Here is a 16,686-nt window from a genome sequence, read left to right as displayed (position 1 = left end):
CCTCGCTTCCTCCAAGGGCTCCCACAAGCCTGGTTTTAGGGAATTGTGTCACTTAATGCAAGAAAATGTGTCTGTGAACGCATCCTATAACGCACTGAGCTGGGGAGAGGCGGGGGCTGGCAGGAGTAACCCCTCGGCTGCCTCCCTCTGCCCTGGGCAGTTTGTGGACAGAGACACCACAGAATCCCTGAGGTTGGAAAAGACCTTTAAGGTCATCGACTCCAACCATAAACCTAAGGCCAGCGCGGGCTCCCGGCACTCAGGTGGTTTCTTTTTTGGCTGCACATGAGTTTGCAGAGGTTTGTGCAGGCAGGGAACGGGCATAACCCGGGAGGGCTGCGGCGAGCGGGATCCCCGCTTGGTGCGACCGATCCCAAAACAAGCAGGGCTGGAGCTTTTCCAAGGGGCACGGCCCACGCTCCCACCGCCGTGGGGGAAAGAATCCCAGAAGAGGAAGCTCTTTGGAGTCGGGGAGGGGATTTCTCTCCGCACAATACAAATGCTGAAAAAACCTTTTGATCTCGAGGCTGAGCTAGCAAAGGGTTACAAATCCCCGTCCCGCACCGTGAGCCCTGGATTGTGCTTCCCTGTGTGGGGGGGTGATCCGGCCGTGGCGGGGAGAAGGGGGGGAAAGACCTGCACCCCACGGCCCGTGGGGTTGAGGTGTTGCCCGTTGGGCTCCCCCGGGCTGTGCCCAAGCAGATGGCGCTCCAGCTTCGCGCGTCCCCCGACGCCCAGGGCTGTTGAGGCAGGCGGTTTCCTGGAACCGGATCCTCGGCCTCGACAGAGCCGCCTCTGCCCTCGCTGCCTGTAGCCATGGACCTGCGAGCGGAGCTCCTGAAGTCCATCTGGTACGCCTTCACCGCCCTGGACGTGGAGAAGAGCGGCAAGGTGTCCAAATCCCAGCTCAAAGTGAGTCTCCTGGGGTGGGGGGAAGGATTAGATGGGCCCCGGGGTGCGGCTGGTGTGGGTGGGCTGCGAGGGGCAGAGGATGCTTGGCACCCCCCCTGCGTTTCCACGGAGGAATTGTTAAATATTAAGATGAATAAGTCTTTGCTGTGGCCTCCATGCTGGTTTTGGTGAAGTTCTCCGTCTCTGCCTTGTCTCCTTTTAAAAAAAAAGCAGGAGGGGAGTTAATGCTCAGATGTATTTTCCAGGTGAAAACGAGGAGAAATCTAATTTCCAGTTGTTTTCAGTTTCTTAGCTTTTTATGCCCAACTAACAGCCCAAACTCAGTTTATATTTTCTTGCTTGCCAGAGCACCCGCATTTCTGCTTCCTGTTCAGCCAGCGGGTCGGTAGGTAGAGACAGACCATTTTTAAACTAAAACTCCTCAGCGGTCTGGCCAGAAATAACACAGCACTTCAAAAAAAAAAAAATCTCTGCTTTCCCCTCTCCCCCACTCCCTTAACAGCTTTGCAGAAATCTCCTGTGTTCAGCCTTTTGTCAAAACCATCATGGCTTTACAAACATTTTTGTCTGCCTCAGGGACAGGTTCTGGTCGAATCTGCCAGGTTGCACATTGGCTTTGACAATAATTATTGATTTATTTTTTTTTCTTTCCCCTTTGCAAATGGTGGGACTCCTTTCTGTTGCCGTGTAAGTGTCCCATTGTGGTTTTTAGGCTGGCGCCAGGGTTGGAATTGCTGGTTGGAGCAGGGGGCTGCGATGCAGAGGAAAGACCTGCGCTAGAAACATGCAAAACACCAAGAGGTGTTGCGTCAGGGCTTGGCAGCTGCGAGATGAGTTGTGAAACGCTGCAAAGAAACCTCTTTTCCTCTATTCCTCTACTTTATAGGGCTTCCCCCGGGACAGACTGCAGGGAAGGTGCTGGACTTGGCAATGGGGGCATGTTTTGTCCAGAAATTGAGAGTTTTGTATGTAGGGGTCCAGAGGAGAAGCAGCAGGAGCCAGGTTTCTCCTGCTCAGCTGCTGCCTCTGCAGCCGAGAGCCTTCGGCTGCTCCTCAGAAACTATGTGTGCCCTGTGAGCCACGCTCACCTACTTAAAACTGTAGAAATATCTGAAGGAATTAAGGAAAATCCCAAAGCAGGCCAGAGCCTAATTCCCCTCGCTAATCCCCAGGAAGGTGCTGTGCTCCCCTCAAGCATCCTCTGCACCCGGGGTCTGGGTCCTGAGCCCAGCCCAGGCGCGCTGCCAGCCCCAAAAGTGCTGGTGTGAACACGTGCAGCACTTCTCTTGCGAGATCTTTACTACCAGTGACGATGCTGAAGCCACAGAGACCCTAATTTTAACGGTAATTTCCTAGAGAGATTGTGCGGGGGGGGGGCAGGGAGCTGCAAACCCTCGTGCAGGGGCTACGAGGACGCTGGGGACGGCGTCTCCGTGGTGGCTTTGCCCAAGGTGACATTTCAGAGGGGAAGGGAGATTCACCCCTCGCTGTTTTTCCACCCGCCTTCAGCGACGGGACGGCGGCGGGTCGGGCTGCGCGGTTGAAGCTCAACTCTGGATAATTTTCCACCCGCCTCGAGGCTGAGGAGAGCTCGTTTCCACCCCTCGTTGCTGCCAAACGCTGGCTCAGGTTTGCCCCAGCCTACACAAGCCAGCAGCGGCGTTTCTGTTCGTTCAGCGCAGAAGAAATCCAGGGTCTCGCAGGTCTGAGCAATAACATGTTAAAGCCATGGTGGCCGTGCCCTCTCCAAACTCCTCCCGGGTCGCACGAGCCAGGCTGTGCTCTGCTTCCTCACCCAGGCGTGTTGCTGCAAGAAGGGTCTTGAACAAGGGTGGGAGAAGTGCCGCCGTCCGCAGCATTTGCACCTACAAATGCAAAAATGAGCACCTACAAAACTTGCCCCAGGAGCCGGGGTGGGATTTTGCCAGTAGATGAGCAGCGTGCCGGGGGAGCTGGGTGCTTAACTCCTCCAATCTCTCTCCAGCCAGTTGCATAAGTAAATTTAGCAGCGTTTCAAAGCGTGATGGCGAAGCTGTGGGAAGCCGTTGGGTTCGGCAGTTGAGTTCTTTGCATGGACACTCCTATGCAAGCAAGCGTGGTGCATATGTATATGTGAGTGTAGGTGTGTATCTGCACAGGAAGGAAAGAGTCTTTGGTTGAGTGCTACACATCAAGAGATGTCGGGTAGTTTTGTTCCCAGCCTGGGCACGCACCAGCCCTGCTCTTGAATGAGCTTTTATCCTCTCTGTGCTGTCGCATCCTCCCTGGCCGAGCTGGGGGAGCTACTCCTCATCTCGGCGGAGGCTGGATGGGATGTGGGATGTGGCTCCCACAGGCAGGGCAGAGCTGAGCCCTTTGGGGTGGCCGTGGCCAGCTGGGGCAGTGGCTGGGAGCCACCGAGCACCGTCCTGGTGCTTTTCAGCATCTGCTTTGCTCCCGTCCCTGTTGGGAGGGAGAGGGGCGGTTTGTAGCGCAGAGCTGGGTCTCCTGAGGCTGCCCACTACAGCAAAATCGCTGGGGAGCGGGGAGGAAGAGGTGGGGGGGACAGGCATGTGGTTTAAATGTGTGTTGGGGGCACAGGGATCCCCTACTGGCTGCGTGGGGTTGCAGACTTGGGGTGCAAATGACAGGGAGGTGGCTCTTGCTCGTTTTTGGAGATAGGGTATAAGCGGTGCCTGGCTGGGCTGGGTCAGGGGGAAGGCACCTGGCTTGAACTGAAAGTGCCTGTGCTTGTTGCGTGCACAAAAGGCACAGGCCAGCGGGTCCCAGTTTGACCAGTAAGAGGTCTGAGAGCAGCTCATCCATTCAAGCAGGGGGAAAATCCATCCCCGAGGTCGGGCATTGATGGTCCCGGGGCTGGGCTTGAGCCAAGGGGTCCTGGCTGATGGGGCAGCGTCCCCCCTCGTGTCCTCCTTGCTGCAGAAAATGGGCAGCTCAAGGGACCCTCAGTCCTGGCAAAGGCTCTGGGTGCTGGGGGTCCCCTGGGACAGGACTCCCTGCACCCCCAGCGCCAGAGAAGCTTTGATTTCCTCAGCAGGGCCTGTGTGCTTGAAAATGGGGAAACTGAGGCAGCAGCCACGTTCCCTGCGGGGTGCAGGAGCCCCAATTTCCCTTCCCACTCCCACCCGCTGAGCCATTTGTGTTTAACACAGGGAGCCAGGCTTCAGTCCAAAAGGTCACCCCCAGACCTGGCATCACCCCCGGCTTCTCCCACGGGGGAGGAGAAGAGGGGCTGCCATTCTCCAGCCGCATTAAATATTCCACCCCCAGCTCTGGCTGGCGTTGCAACAGCTGCAGGGGGTGGCAGTAGGGGGTGAGGGGGGACGGGAGACCCGGGGAGAGGATGGAGAACAGCATCAGGGCTGGTGCTCAAAGAGATTTGGGGTGCTCGGGGGGTGTTGGGCAGACCTCTGCCGCGCCCCCAGCCATCCCCTGCACGCTGCTGGAGAAAGGTTGTGTCACCAAACCACTCTCAGAGCATCCCTTCCCTTCTCCCCCCAGTTATTTTCCCCTCCTATCTCTCTTTTCAGAGCCCGGGTGGTGGTTTCCCACCTCTCCTCTCTCCATGGGGTTGGGGCAGCCCCGGCCCCACACACTCCACGTCAGCCTGGCAGGGGATTTCCTCCCCTCCCTGTCCCACTTTCATTTTGTAGGTGACCGCTCCGGCGAGCAGAGGGACTGTGGTTCACAGTGTGCCAGGGCAAATGGGGGGGTTCAGGGTGCCAGCCATGGCCGGGGGCACATGCGAGGCCCCCCAGGGTTTTTTGGGGTGCTGTGAGAGGAGGTGCGAGGGACGGGGGCGAGACCCCATATTGGAAACGGGGAATGGGATGCGATTCCCAAACTTTCAATCCATCCTGACAGATTTGTTAGTCATCCCAGAGGATGCCCAGGGTGTTTCCAGCCTTCCCCACCCCTGTGCGGACCCCAGGGCTGCACTGAACCCCAAAAGGTGCAGCCGTAGCAGCAGCGCTCAGGGCTACAGCCTGCTCTGTGTGTGAGTTTGAGTGCAGGGTGGAGTCCTGCTGATAACATCGGTCCGGAGGGTGAAAAAGAGAAAGAAAATCTGGTTGAACAAGAACCGTCTCCAGCTGCAGCAGCCGGCATGGCCTCCGGCGGCTCCTCTCTGGCTGGGAGGAAATTTCCAGCCCTGCTCAGAGAGGAGCAGGGATGCTGCATACCATCTCCTCCAGCCCTTCTCTTGAAACCTCGGCAAGCTGCATCTGCAAACCCTAGAAGCTGGCTCTGCAAACCCTGGTGCGATGGGACAGCATCAGTTTGGGACGCTCGTTTAACCGTCTCCTGCTTGCTGGGATGTAAAGACAAGGAGACAACCACGTGGCTGGCATCAGGAGCTGGAATGCTGGTGGTGCTCATGGGCAGCCTTGCTCTGGGCACTGGCTGCTGGCCCGGCAGCGGTGTGGGCTTTCCAGCACGTGGGAAATTTGGGAGCTTCAAAACATGCTTTGTTTTGGGGGATTTGAACAAAAATGGGCTGCTTGGTGACGCTCACAGACGTCGGGAGATGGTATGTCTCCAGATCTCCATTGTCTGCTTCCATCCCAGACAAAACCTTTTCTTAGTTTCTTACAGATCTTTTCATATTTTCATCTTTGCGTCTTTCTGTGCCCCACTGGCAGAAAGCAACAGCTGCCAGGCTGGGCGCTGTCGTTAGTTATGTTTTCAAGAAATCGCTAAGGGCAGCTGCCAAACAGCATGGCTTGGGGTGGCTTATCATCTTTTCTAGATCAAAGCATGTCCTGTTTGCTCTGTAATGTTTGAAATGGCCCTTTTTTTTAAAAAAAAAAAAAAAAAAAGTTCCCTATGTGCCAAGAAGGAAAAGAAACAAATGTGGAAAAATCCTCAGTTTTTGCCTGTTTCTAAATGATTCTCTAAGTTTAAGGAATAACCCAAACTGTGCCTTGATGCTGTGGCTGCAGGGAGGTGATGCTGGGCAGGGCATGGTCCCCGGGTGGGTGGGTGGCACCGTGGGGGTGTGCTGGGGCAGGATTGGAGGTTGTTCACCTTCTCCCCGTCCCTCGTGCTCGGGCAGGTGCTGTCTCACAACCTGTACACGGTGCTGTGCATCCCCCACGATCCCGTGGCGCTGGAAGAGCATTTCCGCGATGACGACGACGGGCCGGTGTCCAGCCAGGGTTACATGCCGTACCTCAACAAGTACATCCTGGATAAGGTGAGCCCCTCGGCCATCACCCCCCACCTCCTGCGTGGAAAAAGGATACAGAGAGTTGGGGAGCACTCAGGTGAATGCCAAAACGAGTGAGAAATGTTTAATATTGTCTCCTTGGCAAGGATGAAGTTGGCCCTTTCCGTCAAGGCTCTGGATGGAGCTGCATCTCTGCCCACATTTCCTAAAGGGCTCAGAGAGAGAAATCAGCCCCTTTTTCCTCTCCCCCACTGTTCAAATTGGAGGTGTGACCTCACTTGACAAAGAGGAGAGGGAGGAGGACGAGGTGGCGGGGCAGGAGCAGAGGCTGGGGTGGGCAGGGGCTTTCTCCCTTTTTTCCGCGTGGCTCAAAGGCACCTTTGTTTGGCGCAGTGAGACTTTGCGGCTGGGTGCTCGTTTCAGAGAGGAAAAATGACTGACAACTTTCTTCCATGGTGTGCTTGAAAAAAGGGGGGGCCCGGAGCCGTAACCCTTCCCTCCCCTGCCGCTTCCCCAGGGCCGAGCCGTGCCTCTCCCCGGTGTGTGGTGCTCCACACCCGTCTCCGTGCCGGTCTTTGCCTTGCCCTGAGGTGGTCGGACGTTGCCCAGCCTGGTCCAGGGATGCTGATCTCAGCTGCGGGGATCTGGTCTGCAGCGAGCGAGGGCAGAGCCTTCCCCAGCTCCCTCTGCCTGGGGCAGGCAGCTGCCCAAGCTCAGCCCAGCCCAATCTCCCTGTCACAAAGTGGCCAAAATCCTTCCAGTTTCCCATGTGGTTCTTTGGGAGATGTCTCTTAAATCCCCTTCTTCTGTTTTCGCCATGGCTAATAAAATCCCAGAGGCAGCCTGAGAAGGGGAAGTGGGTTTTCCTAGTAAGAGAGGCTTTCAGCTTTCTGCCACCCAAAGGTTTTTCTCGAGCTCTGTCGCTGCAGGCTGCAGTTTGCCCTCGTGCTGGCATCACATGGTTCACGGAGCTGGGATGGAGCAGCCAGATGCGGCCAGGCTCCTTTGGTCCCTATCCCAGTTCACCGACGCCACAGCAAAACTGCTGCGTGAAGCGGCTCACGATGCCGGGCAAGCGGTTGCAGAAGCTCATGGACAGGCAGCGGGGCTGAGGTTGATGGAGGTATCGTTCCTACCTCCACTGCTGCCTGCCCGAGGGCCACCGCTTCCCTTCGCTGAGCCCCAGTTCCTCTTTATGGTCAAATGGGATAACAAGAATAACCCAAAGCCATGGAGGCACCGGGGGAGGTGGGCTTGGAGAGCACCACACAATGCTGCATGGGCTTCACCACCGCGTTCCTGCTGGGGCTCCAACGCCCGGCAGGACATGGCTGAGCCACCGTGGCCTTGTCGTGGTGCCCAGGTGCTGCAGCGGTCCCGTAGCATCTTCTCCACGGGCTGGGACACCTTGGTGACCTGTGTAAGGGACCTGTGCTGGGAACACGTGCTCTGGCATCATGGGTCAGTGCCCACTGACACTCTAGTTGTGGGTCGCACGTATCAATCACCCCCTGCTTCTCATCGGCAGGGACAGGAGATTTCAGGTGTGAGGGTTTCTTCCCTCCAGCGCTTCCCCCCCAGAGCCCCCGTCCGTAGCCCTGCAGCACCATGCTCAACCCCCGACTCCTGCCCGCAGGTGGAGGAAGGTGCTTTTGTCAAAGAAAACTTTGATGAGCTCTGCTGGACCCTGACAGCAAAGAAGAATTACAAGCCTGACCGGAATGGGAATAGCGTTGTATCCCACCAAGATGCCTTCAAGCTCTGGTGTCTCTTCAACTTTCTCTCCGAAGACAAATACCCTCTCGTCATGGTGCCAGACGAGGTAGGACCTGCCTCTCCCCCGCCGCCCATCCCCGTCCTCCCAGGGCTCTGCGTGCTGGCAGAGGTCCCTTTGAGGATGACACATCCCGTTATCGCTTCCTCGCATGTCCCACCACATCCGGCAAGATGGGGTGCTCCAGGGTGTGAGAGGGCAGGGGTGGGAGGAGGAGGGGGCTGTCTGCCCTGGGCACCCCCCGCTATGCCCACGGCCACCCCCGCTGCCCAGGGAGAGGGGGGGTGACCTGGGAGCTGCTGGGACAACACCTCCGAAATGCTGAAGCCTCTCCAGTAGAGATGTCTTGGAGGATGAGGTGGGGGCTCACAGTGGTCTTCTGTGGTCCAAGCCTAACCAACGAGCTCTTTTGCCTGGTGTGAAATGAACGTGCCAGTTCTCAGAGCCCCAGCCAAGGAGCATCCACAGCTCAGCTCCTCCTGGAGCTGGTCCCTGGCCTAAAGCCCCTCCATCTCACCCAAGGGTTGAGTTGAGCACGGTGGTGGAGGTCTCCTCCTGATTTTCACAGGGGAGAAAGAGAAGATGACAAGAAACCCTTAAAGTCTGGTGCAATGGGAAGTTGTTCCCCATGAAATCGCTGCCACGCTGGACGGGGCCGTGTTCCTCAGGCTGCTCTCAGCCTGTGCCACCACGAAGGCGATGGCAGAGCAGATCCAGTCGTCCCTCACCGTGCCTGCTGCCACCAGATGCTCACCCCCTACCCAGGATCCAGAGAATTAAGAGCGAGGTTGTCCCAGCTGCCCTGCAAAGCTGCTGGCAGTAATCTCCAAATCTCCAAATTCCACCCAGCATTTGGAGGGGGAGGTTCTCCCTTTTCTGAGGGTCAGATCAAACCCCCATGGTTTGGGGGCAGATCTGGGGAGGAGGAACAAGCTCAGAAGCCAAGGGCGGCCTCACCAGGAGGAGCTCAGCTAGGCAAGCAGCTGCCTTCTGCTTCTACACCATCAACCTCCTTAGATCAGCAGAAAAGCCAAAAAAAAAAAAAAAAAAAGGTCAAAAAAAGATGAGAAACGCAGTGCTGCGCAGACGTAGGAGGGTGACCGCACTTCCTGCGCCCCGGGAGAGGTGTTTCCTGTTCCCCAGACCATGACAAACTGAATCATCTTTCTGCTCATGGGGCTGAGCTTGGGAGAAAAAAAAAAAAAGAAAAACTGCATTATTTTTTTTCCCTTCTCCTAGTTACCTGATGTAAAAAAATTCAGCTGGGTGCGGGGACTCTGCCGTGTTTCACCTTTCCGCGTGGCTCTCTGCAGTCACCCACCCTCCTCGCTCCCTTGATCGTGGGTAGAGAGCTGGCAGCAAAACTTGAGCTGAAATAAGTCTTCCCAACATCATGTCAACTTTCTTAGCTCTTTTTTAAAGCAATTTATTTACAGTTTCAAAATGATGTTCATCTCCATAGGGACCTCTTCCCCTGCTCCCCCCAAGGGTTTTTACAACGTCAGCTGGAAACTGGAGGGTTCTGAGGTCAGGGCCGTGGTCTGAGCCACCTGCCTTGCCGGCTGGGTGTGGGGGACAGCAGCGTTGGTCTGGGCTCCCTCAGGCACTTGATTTGTGCAGAGTTTTCTCACTCTGCAGACAAACAAGCCAAAAACATCTCAGCTTTGTGGTTAAAAGCCCGGCAGGAGGTTAAAACCTCTCAGTAGCAGCCAGGCTCTAACCCAACGTCAAGCTCCCGAGCCTGCCTGCTGCCTGGAACACCTTGGCCATGACCATCCACCGTCAGAAGGGGTGATACCTCTGGGATACGGGTCCTGCATCTCCAGGCTGGAAAGAAATGTGGTCTTGGGCTCTTCAAAATAGGTTGGTGGGGTGAGGTCAGCTCTCATTTCTCCCCGTCGCTGAGTTCCCCGTCCCCACAGGTGGAGTATCTGCTGAAGAAGATCTGCACAGCCATGAACGTGGAGCTGAACTCCTGCGAGCTGGATGACTACCTGGCCCAGGAGCAGCAGGGGCAGGGGGGGCTGACGGTCTGGCAGTTCCTGGACATGGTGAACTCGGGGCGGTTCCTGCGAGGCATCGAGCAGGAGGCCGTCAGCATGGCCGTGGAGGAGGTGTACCAGGAGGTCATCGAGGATGTGCTCAAACAGGCAAGGAGCCCCCAATGTCCTGCAGCACAAACCCCGTCCTGCCCCCCCACCCGGTTTTTGATCCCAGTGTCTCGGGCGCAGGGCTACCTCTGGAAGAAGGGCCAGCTGAGGAGGAACTGGTCGGAGCGGTGGTTCACACTGAAGCCCAGTGTCCTGTCCTACTACATGAGTGAGGAACGGAAGGAGAAGAAGGGGAGCATCACATTGGACAAGCACTGCTGCGTGGAGGTACGGCCCGGGCCAGGCTCAGCGTGGGGACAGGAGACCCAGGAGATCCCCTTCAGACCTCAGGAAGGGGAACCCAGAAATACACAATTTCACATCCATGAGCATAGGAGAGCCGGTCCTACGGCTGAAGAAAGTGGGGATAAGGTGGGGTACGGGGGGGGTAACACCATCCTGTGTCCTCTCCCTGCAGGTGCTGCCTGACCGGGATGGGAAGAGGTGCATGTTCTGCGTGAAGACCTCGTCCCGCACCTACGAGATGAGTGCCTCCGACACCCGGCAGCGCCAGGAGTGGACACTAGGTCTGTGCCCACCCTGTGCCCCCTCCCCACCTTCCCCGTGCCCCCCACCATGTCACAGAATCACAGAATCGTCTAGGTTGGAAAAGACCTTGAAGATCACCTAGTCCAACCCTTAACCTAACATTGACAGTTCTCAACTCCACCAGATCCCTCAGCGCTATGTCCCCACTGACTGTCCCCTTCCCTCCCCAGCCATCCAGACAGCCATCCGGCTGCAGGCTGAGGGCAAGAACTCCCTGCACAAAGACCTGAAGCAGAAGCGACGGGAGCAGCGGGAGCAACGGGAGCAGCGCAAGGCGGCCAAAGAGGAGGAGACACAGCGGCTCAAGCAGCTCCAGGAGGAGAAGGAGAGGAAGCTGCAGGAGCTGGAGCTGCTCAAGGAGGCCCAGCGGCAGGCAGAGATACTCCTGCAAGAAGAGGAGCAGCGGCGGAGGCAGCAGCATGAGGAGATGCAGAGGACCCTGGAGATCCAGCTGCAGGAGGCTGAGCAGGTGGGTGCATCCTCCTGGCGTGCCCTGTCACAGGGCTGTGTCACTCGTGGGGTGGGTGCTTCCTTCCCCTTCCCTTGCCCGTGGCAGCCCAGGGGGTTTGGAGGAGTTTTTAGGAGCACGTCCCGCTCTTGGAACAATGCTGCTGCCACCCAGCACCTTGGGGGTCCCCGGGGCCATATGTGACATGGGGATGAGGGACAGAAAGGTCAGCAAGGCTGCGTGTGAGGTACCCAAGGAGCAGGAGTTGAGGACAACCTGCCCCGGGGTGGAGAGGCGAGTGCCGGGATGGCCAGGGAGCCCATTTCTGACCTTGCAGCCAGCGCTGGCTCCAAACGACGCGGTGGGTCTCCTGAGCAGGGAAACAGCCTTGCTTCAGCCCAGGCTCTCGCTGGCGTGGCAGATGTCCGGCCCCAGGGATGCGGGTCAAGAGGGTCTTGGGGATGGCAGCGGTGGCTCTGGCAGCCGCCCGCGCTGAGGGCTCCTCTCCCTGCCGCAGGCTCGCGCCTCCATGCAGGCAGAGATGGTTCTGAAGGAGGCAGAGGCAGAGCGTCAGCGCAAGCGCATCCTGGAGCTGGAGGACATGCAGGAGCGTCTGCAGGAGGCCCTGCAGCAGGAGGTGAAAGCGCGACAGGACGAGGAGTCTGTGAGATACGCGCAGGCCAGGTAAGGACCAGGGCATCCCTGCTACTCCTCGACCTGCTCCACTCCCAGGGCAGCGGCTGGGTGTGGGGACGCGCTCCCCGGGGCGATGTGACGCTCCCTGGGGTACTGGGGTGTGCTGGTGACTTCCCAGTATGCCGGCAGGGATGGGGGAAGCTGGTGGATGAAGTGGCAGAGGGACGTCCTCACCTCTGGCTCTTTGCTGACAGGCTACTGGCTGAGGAAGAGGAGAAGCTGAAGCAGTTGATGAAGCTGAAGGAGGAGCAAGAGGAATATATCATCAAAACTCAGCTGGAGAAGCAAGTCCTCAAGCAGGAGATGGAGAACAAAAACAAGTGTCTGGAAGATGCACAGAAGCAGCTGGAAGAAGTGAGAGTGAACAGGCAGCGGGTGGACCAAGACGTCATGGTGAGCATCCCACCGGTGCCACATCCCTTCACCCTGCGAGCCCTGGGGAACTTCGCAGCCCTCCCTGAGTCACCACCACACTGGGGAGGACCCAGCAGCTTTGGGGACCAAGCTGGCATTGCCTCGGGGGTTTTCTGAGCTGTGCCAGGCACAGGCATGGGGTGATACAGTGTCCTGCCCTGGGGGTGTCCCGAGCAATGTCGATAGTGGGAGTTTGTGGAGGGGGGAGGATCAGAGGAGGAGAAGACCTAGAGGAGGGTGAGCTTGTATCAGCACTAGCATGGCCAGCAGGGACAGGGAAGGGATGTTACCCCACTGGTGAGGCCGCCCCTCGATGAGTGGGTTCAGTTTTGGGCCCCTCACTCCAAAAAGGCCATTGAATGACTCGAGCGTGTCCAGAGAAGGGCAACGGAGCTGGTGCAGGGTCTGGAGCACAGGTCTGATGGGGAGCGGCTGAGGGAACTGGGGGGGTTTAGTGTGGAGAAGAGGAGGCTGAGGGGAGACCTCATGGCCCTCTACAACTCCCTGAAAGGAGGGTGCAGAGAGGGGGGATGAGTCTCTTGAGCCAAGGAACCAGCGCCAGGACAAGAGGGAATGGCCTCAAGCTGCGCCAGGGCAGGGTCAGACTGGCTCTTAGGAAGGATTTCTTTGCAGAAGGGGTTGTTGGGCGTTGGAATGGGCTGCCCAGGGCAGGGGGGGAGTCCCCATCCCTGGAGGGGTTGAAGAGTCGGGTTGACCCAGCGCTGAGGGATCTGGTGGAGTTGGGAACGGTCAGGGTGAGGTTCATGGTTGGGCTGGAGGAGCTTCAAGGGCTTTTCCAACCTGGATGATTCTGGAATTCTGTGTGATTCTGAGCTGGGTCTCCCATCCCAGAGGGAGCCTCCAATTCAGGCTTACTCAGGGAAGGGAAGCTCCTGCTCGTGGTCCTGGGTCAGGGGCTGTCAGGCAGCCAGCTCACCCCTCTCATCCCCTCCCACAGGCGGCCCAGCGGAAGCTGCGACAGGCCAGCACCAACGTCAAGCACTGGAACGTCCAGATGAACCGCCTGATGCACCCCATCGAGCCAGGAGGTAGGAGACCGGCCATCACACCCTTCCTGCCCCTCCTGAGCACAGCCACGCTGGGGCACGAGCCCAGTCTCCCACCCATCTTCCCCTCTTTGGGGGCATCCAGGGGCTGGAAGGACCCCCATCTTTCAGAGAAAACACCTCCAGCAAGGAGAGACCCCACAACCTTTTCCTTAGCTGAAAGGTCAATTTGAACCCCACGTAAACAACGCTCTTTTTCTGTCTGTCCCCAGACAAGCGTACGAATGTGAGCGGAGGTTTTGCTGGCTACCAACCCCTCCTCTCCGGGAGAGATTCCTCCCTCAGACTCAAGCAGAGAGTGGAGGATAAAGGCAACGACCCCATGAGGGACAACAGCAAGGACAACGTGAGCAATGGTGGGAACAGCGGCGTGCCACCGTCTCCGGATGCGGACACCATGGCCACAGAGCCCACCAACTAGCCCAGCAGGATGGCAGAGCCCAGCGGGGAACTGCAGGGCCCAGCACGTCCCTCCGAGTGGACGGTCAATCCGGGAGACAAGCGGGGACCAGCACAGAGCCTATAGGTGACCACATATAAGGCAGAGATGCTCCCATTTTCTTCAGGGAAGGGCTGCAGCCACAATGTGCCAGGAGGCTCAGACAACCCAACGTTGGGGAGATGGCAGCGGGGCCGCTTCCTCTGGGCTGCCCAGCTGCAGGACCTGAACTCAACTCCCCAGACTCTGGTTTTTCACCCTGCCTGAAAAAAAAAAAGCCACCAGTGGGTCTGGACTGCCTGTCCCAAGGCTGCAGTTTTCCCCTTGGTTTCTACCAGCAACCCTTCTGCTGCGCCCCTGGCTGCGTGGCTCTGCAACGGTGACTGCCAGGGAAGCCTGGGCAGACTGAGCGGTGCCTTCTCGCCGCCCCCACAGAAAGGCTGGGGTGTCCTTAACTAACACGTGCGTTCCCTGAAGGTGGTTGGTAGTCACTGGAGTCACGTAGATGTTAGCAGAAACCAACAAGCAATAAAGCTTTTGGAGCCGCTGGCCCACAGGCCTCCTCCAGACGTCTGTGACCCTGCAGGCACTAGACCTCCCTCCTCAGCAGTGCGGGGTTTTAATTCCCACTGTAGACAAGAGCCTGTTAAAAGAAATCAGACACCACCTGCAGAAAGAGGCTCCACCAGTGGATTTTGGGTTGGTCTAGAGGGCCAAGAGGGACACGGATGCTGGGGAACTGGCCAGAGATGATGAACTCCCCTCTGAGTGGCAGGGCTGCCACAGAGGTCATGTCTGGGAGGGCCAACACCTCTATATGGTTAATTAAATGCTTGTATAGGAAGGTGACAATGCTCTGGGCTTCATTTAGGTCTTTGCCCTTGGACTGCAGGACTCCCTGTTTCAGGAATCCTGGCTCAGGATCTGGCCCAAGGCCTGCAGAAGACAAGAGCAAAGAGTCCCAGGGGCTATCCGAACCGGAAGCCGGTGGATGGGGCAGCTCTCTGCAGTAGCACCGGCCTGGCCTGTCTCCTCCAGCTAATTTTCTCCCTGAAAAACTGAGAACAAAATCCAAGTCTGCTGGCAAACTTCCCTGCACAAACCCCCCCCACAACCCACACCAACATCGGGGTTAGTTTGTCCAAGCACCTGTCCCCTTGACCTGTGACTCTGGGGTCTTTATTGTAGGGGGCACAGAGCCCCTGATCACATAAGGGTCCCCTCTGGAAACAGGCACTGGTAGCAAGTCAAACCCCTGTTCACAGTTGCTCACGCTGATTAACTGCAGTTCGTTAGGGAGATTACAATCTATTTCCTACTCATGCGGCTTTCAACGTTTGCTCACACAGCTCTTCCCCCCCCCTCCCAATTTTTACAGTGTTTCTTTTTTACAATTATTTTTCATTGTGCCTGACTGCAAGAGAGGCCGTTTCCGCGGGTGCCAGTGGCGCAGTGTGGCTGCTCCGGGACAAAGTGGCTCTGTGTGCCCGTGAGGGTGACTGGGTGGCCCCGTGCCCTGGTCCCACGCAGCCTCACTGACGCACAGGGAGGGCACGGGTGGCTGCAGCCCTCATGGTGATGGCCATGGTGGTCCCGGCCCTGCAGGGGCTGCAGGTCAAGTTCATCACCCCTCCTCCTCCCCACTGCACTGGGATGCAGCAGGGTGGTCCTGAGCAGCGGCGTGGCCCCTACAGCCCCATGCTCTCCCTGTGCAGATTTGGGGTCCCTGCCTGGCCCTGTGCCATCCCTGCCGGTCCACATGGATGCACGATCCCTCCACTCTGCACAGGTTTTTTGGTCAAGCGAGACCTTCACGACACATTGCACCAGAGGCTGGGGCTCTGTCTTGCATCAAGCGCAGGGGGGCCACGGTACGAACGGCTGCAGCTTCCCAGGGTGACCCCGGCAAAGCTGCTCTGTGCAATCCGCAGGCAGAGCAGGAACAGGGAGGGTGCCAACCACCACTCTCTACTGGGAAGGAAATGGGCTGGGTGGAAATGCACTGATGGGAGACAGCATCCTCCTTTGTCAGCTTCGTTTAGCTCAATCTCATCCCTGATCAGGCGTCAGGACAGGTACGTGCCACGCCACACCCAGGCAGGGAGGAAAAGGGCCACCTCCGCCCGTCTCCGTGGCTCCGTGCCACAGCCCTGTCGCGGGGGCTCATCCCGTGCACCGTCCCCAGGAGACGCGGGGCCGCATCCCTGCCCGTGACAGTGGCATTGCTTGTCACAAACTGCATTGTCCCTCCTTAAAGCAGCTCACCAGGGCGTTGCTTTTGCTCCCGAGAGCTGAGTTCCCATGCAGCAAAAAGCTATACATTAATCGCCACAGGCAAGGACAGGCGTGGAGGGAACAGCCGGAACCAGTGTCAGCACCTGCCTTTGATCTGCTGCCAAGTCTGGATGCGCCCGGTTCTGTCTCATCCTCCCGGCGCGGCCGACCGAGGGCTGGAGCTTACCTCAGTCAGCAGTTGATGTACATCGTTGGCGTGTGTGCCGGCGCCTCCGACTAACAATAAACTCCTGCAGCAGGATCACGAGGGGAACCTCATGGAGGCGCTGGGAAAGAGCAACTCTCTGCCGCTCCCATCCCACCCCTGCCCTGGCGGGGTCTGCACGCCCGTGGGGGTCTCCTGGGGGGTAACATCATGTGCATGAGCATTTGAAGAGTTGGATACAAACGTCGCTGCACTCTACATGAATCTTTTCCAGCCCCAAACCCACAGCTCTGCCCAAACTCCGCTGTCCTGGTGCACTGGCCTGGGGTTCCATGTTTTCAGGAAGGACGAGCCAAATCCTAATTGTAGCTACATCTGCATTAACGAGGGGCATCATCTGAGCTCCATACTGCTCCTTGAGTAACTGTAGTGGGAACGGGGCCTGTGCTTTTTAAACATAACGTCATTTATCAGATTAGCCACCGCTGTGGTTTATCTAGGGTGTGAAGGTATAAAATTAGCTCCATCCTAGACCTCAAGTAACAGCATCAACTGCTTGCAACACCCCAGTGGGCAGCTAATCTAGCCCTGGGGGGTAGAAAGCAGTGAGGGGCTCAGATTGGGAAGGGG

General features: G+C 57.7%; 1 protein-coding gene and 1 long non-coding RNA gene across 5 annotated transcripts; one reads left to right on the top strand and one right to left on the bottom strand.

Annotated features, from left to right (window-relative positions):
• Window positions 1-759: 759 nt before the first annotated feature.
• On the top strand, window positions 760-14,468 carry DEF6 (DEF6 guanine nucleotide exchange factor). 4 transcript variants are annotated; one of them, XM_074850203.1, is made up of 11 exons: window positions 763-912; window positions 5,966-6,106; window positions 7,716-7,901; window positions 9,776-10,003; window positions 10,085-10,231; window positions 10,422-10,530; window positions 10,723-11,021; window positions 11,518-11,684; window positions 11,891-12,089; window positions 13,069-13,159; window positions 13,390-14,468. In XM_074850203.1, exons 1-11 carry the CDS (start codon window positions 817-819, stop codon window positions 13,596-13,598), a joined length of 1,872 nt encoding a protein of 623 aa, XP_074706304.1. In that variant the 5' UTR covers window positions 763-816; the 3' UTR covers window positions 13,599-14,468. The 4 variants fall into 4 exon arrangements, with proteins under 4 accessions (XP_074706301.1, XP_074706304.1, XP_074706302.1 ...); XM_074850201.1 differs by lacking the exon at window positions 763-912 and adding an exon at window positions 5,234-5,440; XM_074850200.1 differs by having other exon boundaries at window positions 760-912; window positions 9,776-10,231.
• LOC141934611 (uncharacterized) lies at window positions 9,250-9,808 on the bottom strand. The gene is made up of 2 exons (XR_012626370.1): window positions 9,652-9,808; window positions 9,250-9,485 (listed from the first exon to the last, which is right to left on the bottom strand). It is a non-coding gene; the product is annotated as an uncharacterized LOC141934611 (long non-coding RNA).
• Window positions 14,469-16,686: the final 2,218 nt, after the last annotated feature.

This window comes from Strix aluco, chromosome 25 (assembly GCF_031877795.1).
Source record: "Strix aluco isolate bStrAlu1 chromosome 25, bStrAlu1.hap1, whole genome shotgun sequence".
Classification (NCBI taxonomy): domain Eukaryota; kingdom Metazoa; phylum Chordata; class Aves; order Strigiformes; family Strigidae; genus Strix; species Strix aluco.
This window is presented reverse-complemented; position numbering and strand designations above follow the sequence as displayed.

Bases quoted from the DNA above. Each gene is read 5' to 3' on its own strand.
- DEF6 (XM_074850200.1), top strand. From the start codon at position 817: ATGGACCTGCGAGCGGAGCTCCTGAAGTCCATCTGGTACGCCTTCACC. The intron at 6,107-7,715 runs GTGAGCCCCTCG...TCCTGCCCGCAG, and splicing joins ACAAGTACATCCTGGATAAG to GTGGAGGAAGGTGCTTTTGT. The intron at 11,022-11,517 runs GTGGGTGCATCC...TCCCTGCCGCAG, and splicing joins AGCTGCAGGAGGCTGAGCAG to GCTCGCGCCTCCATGCAGGC.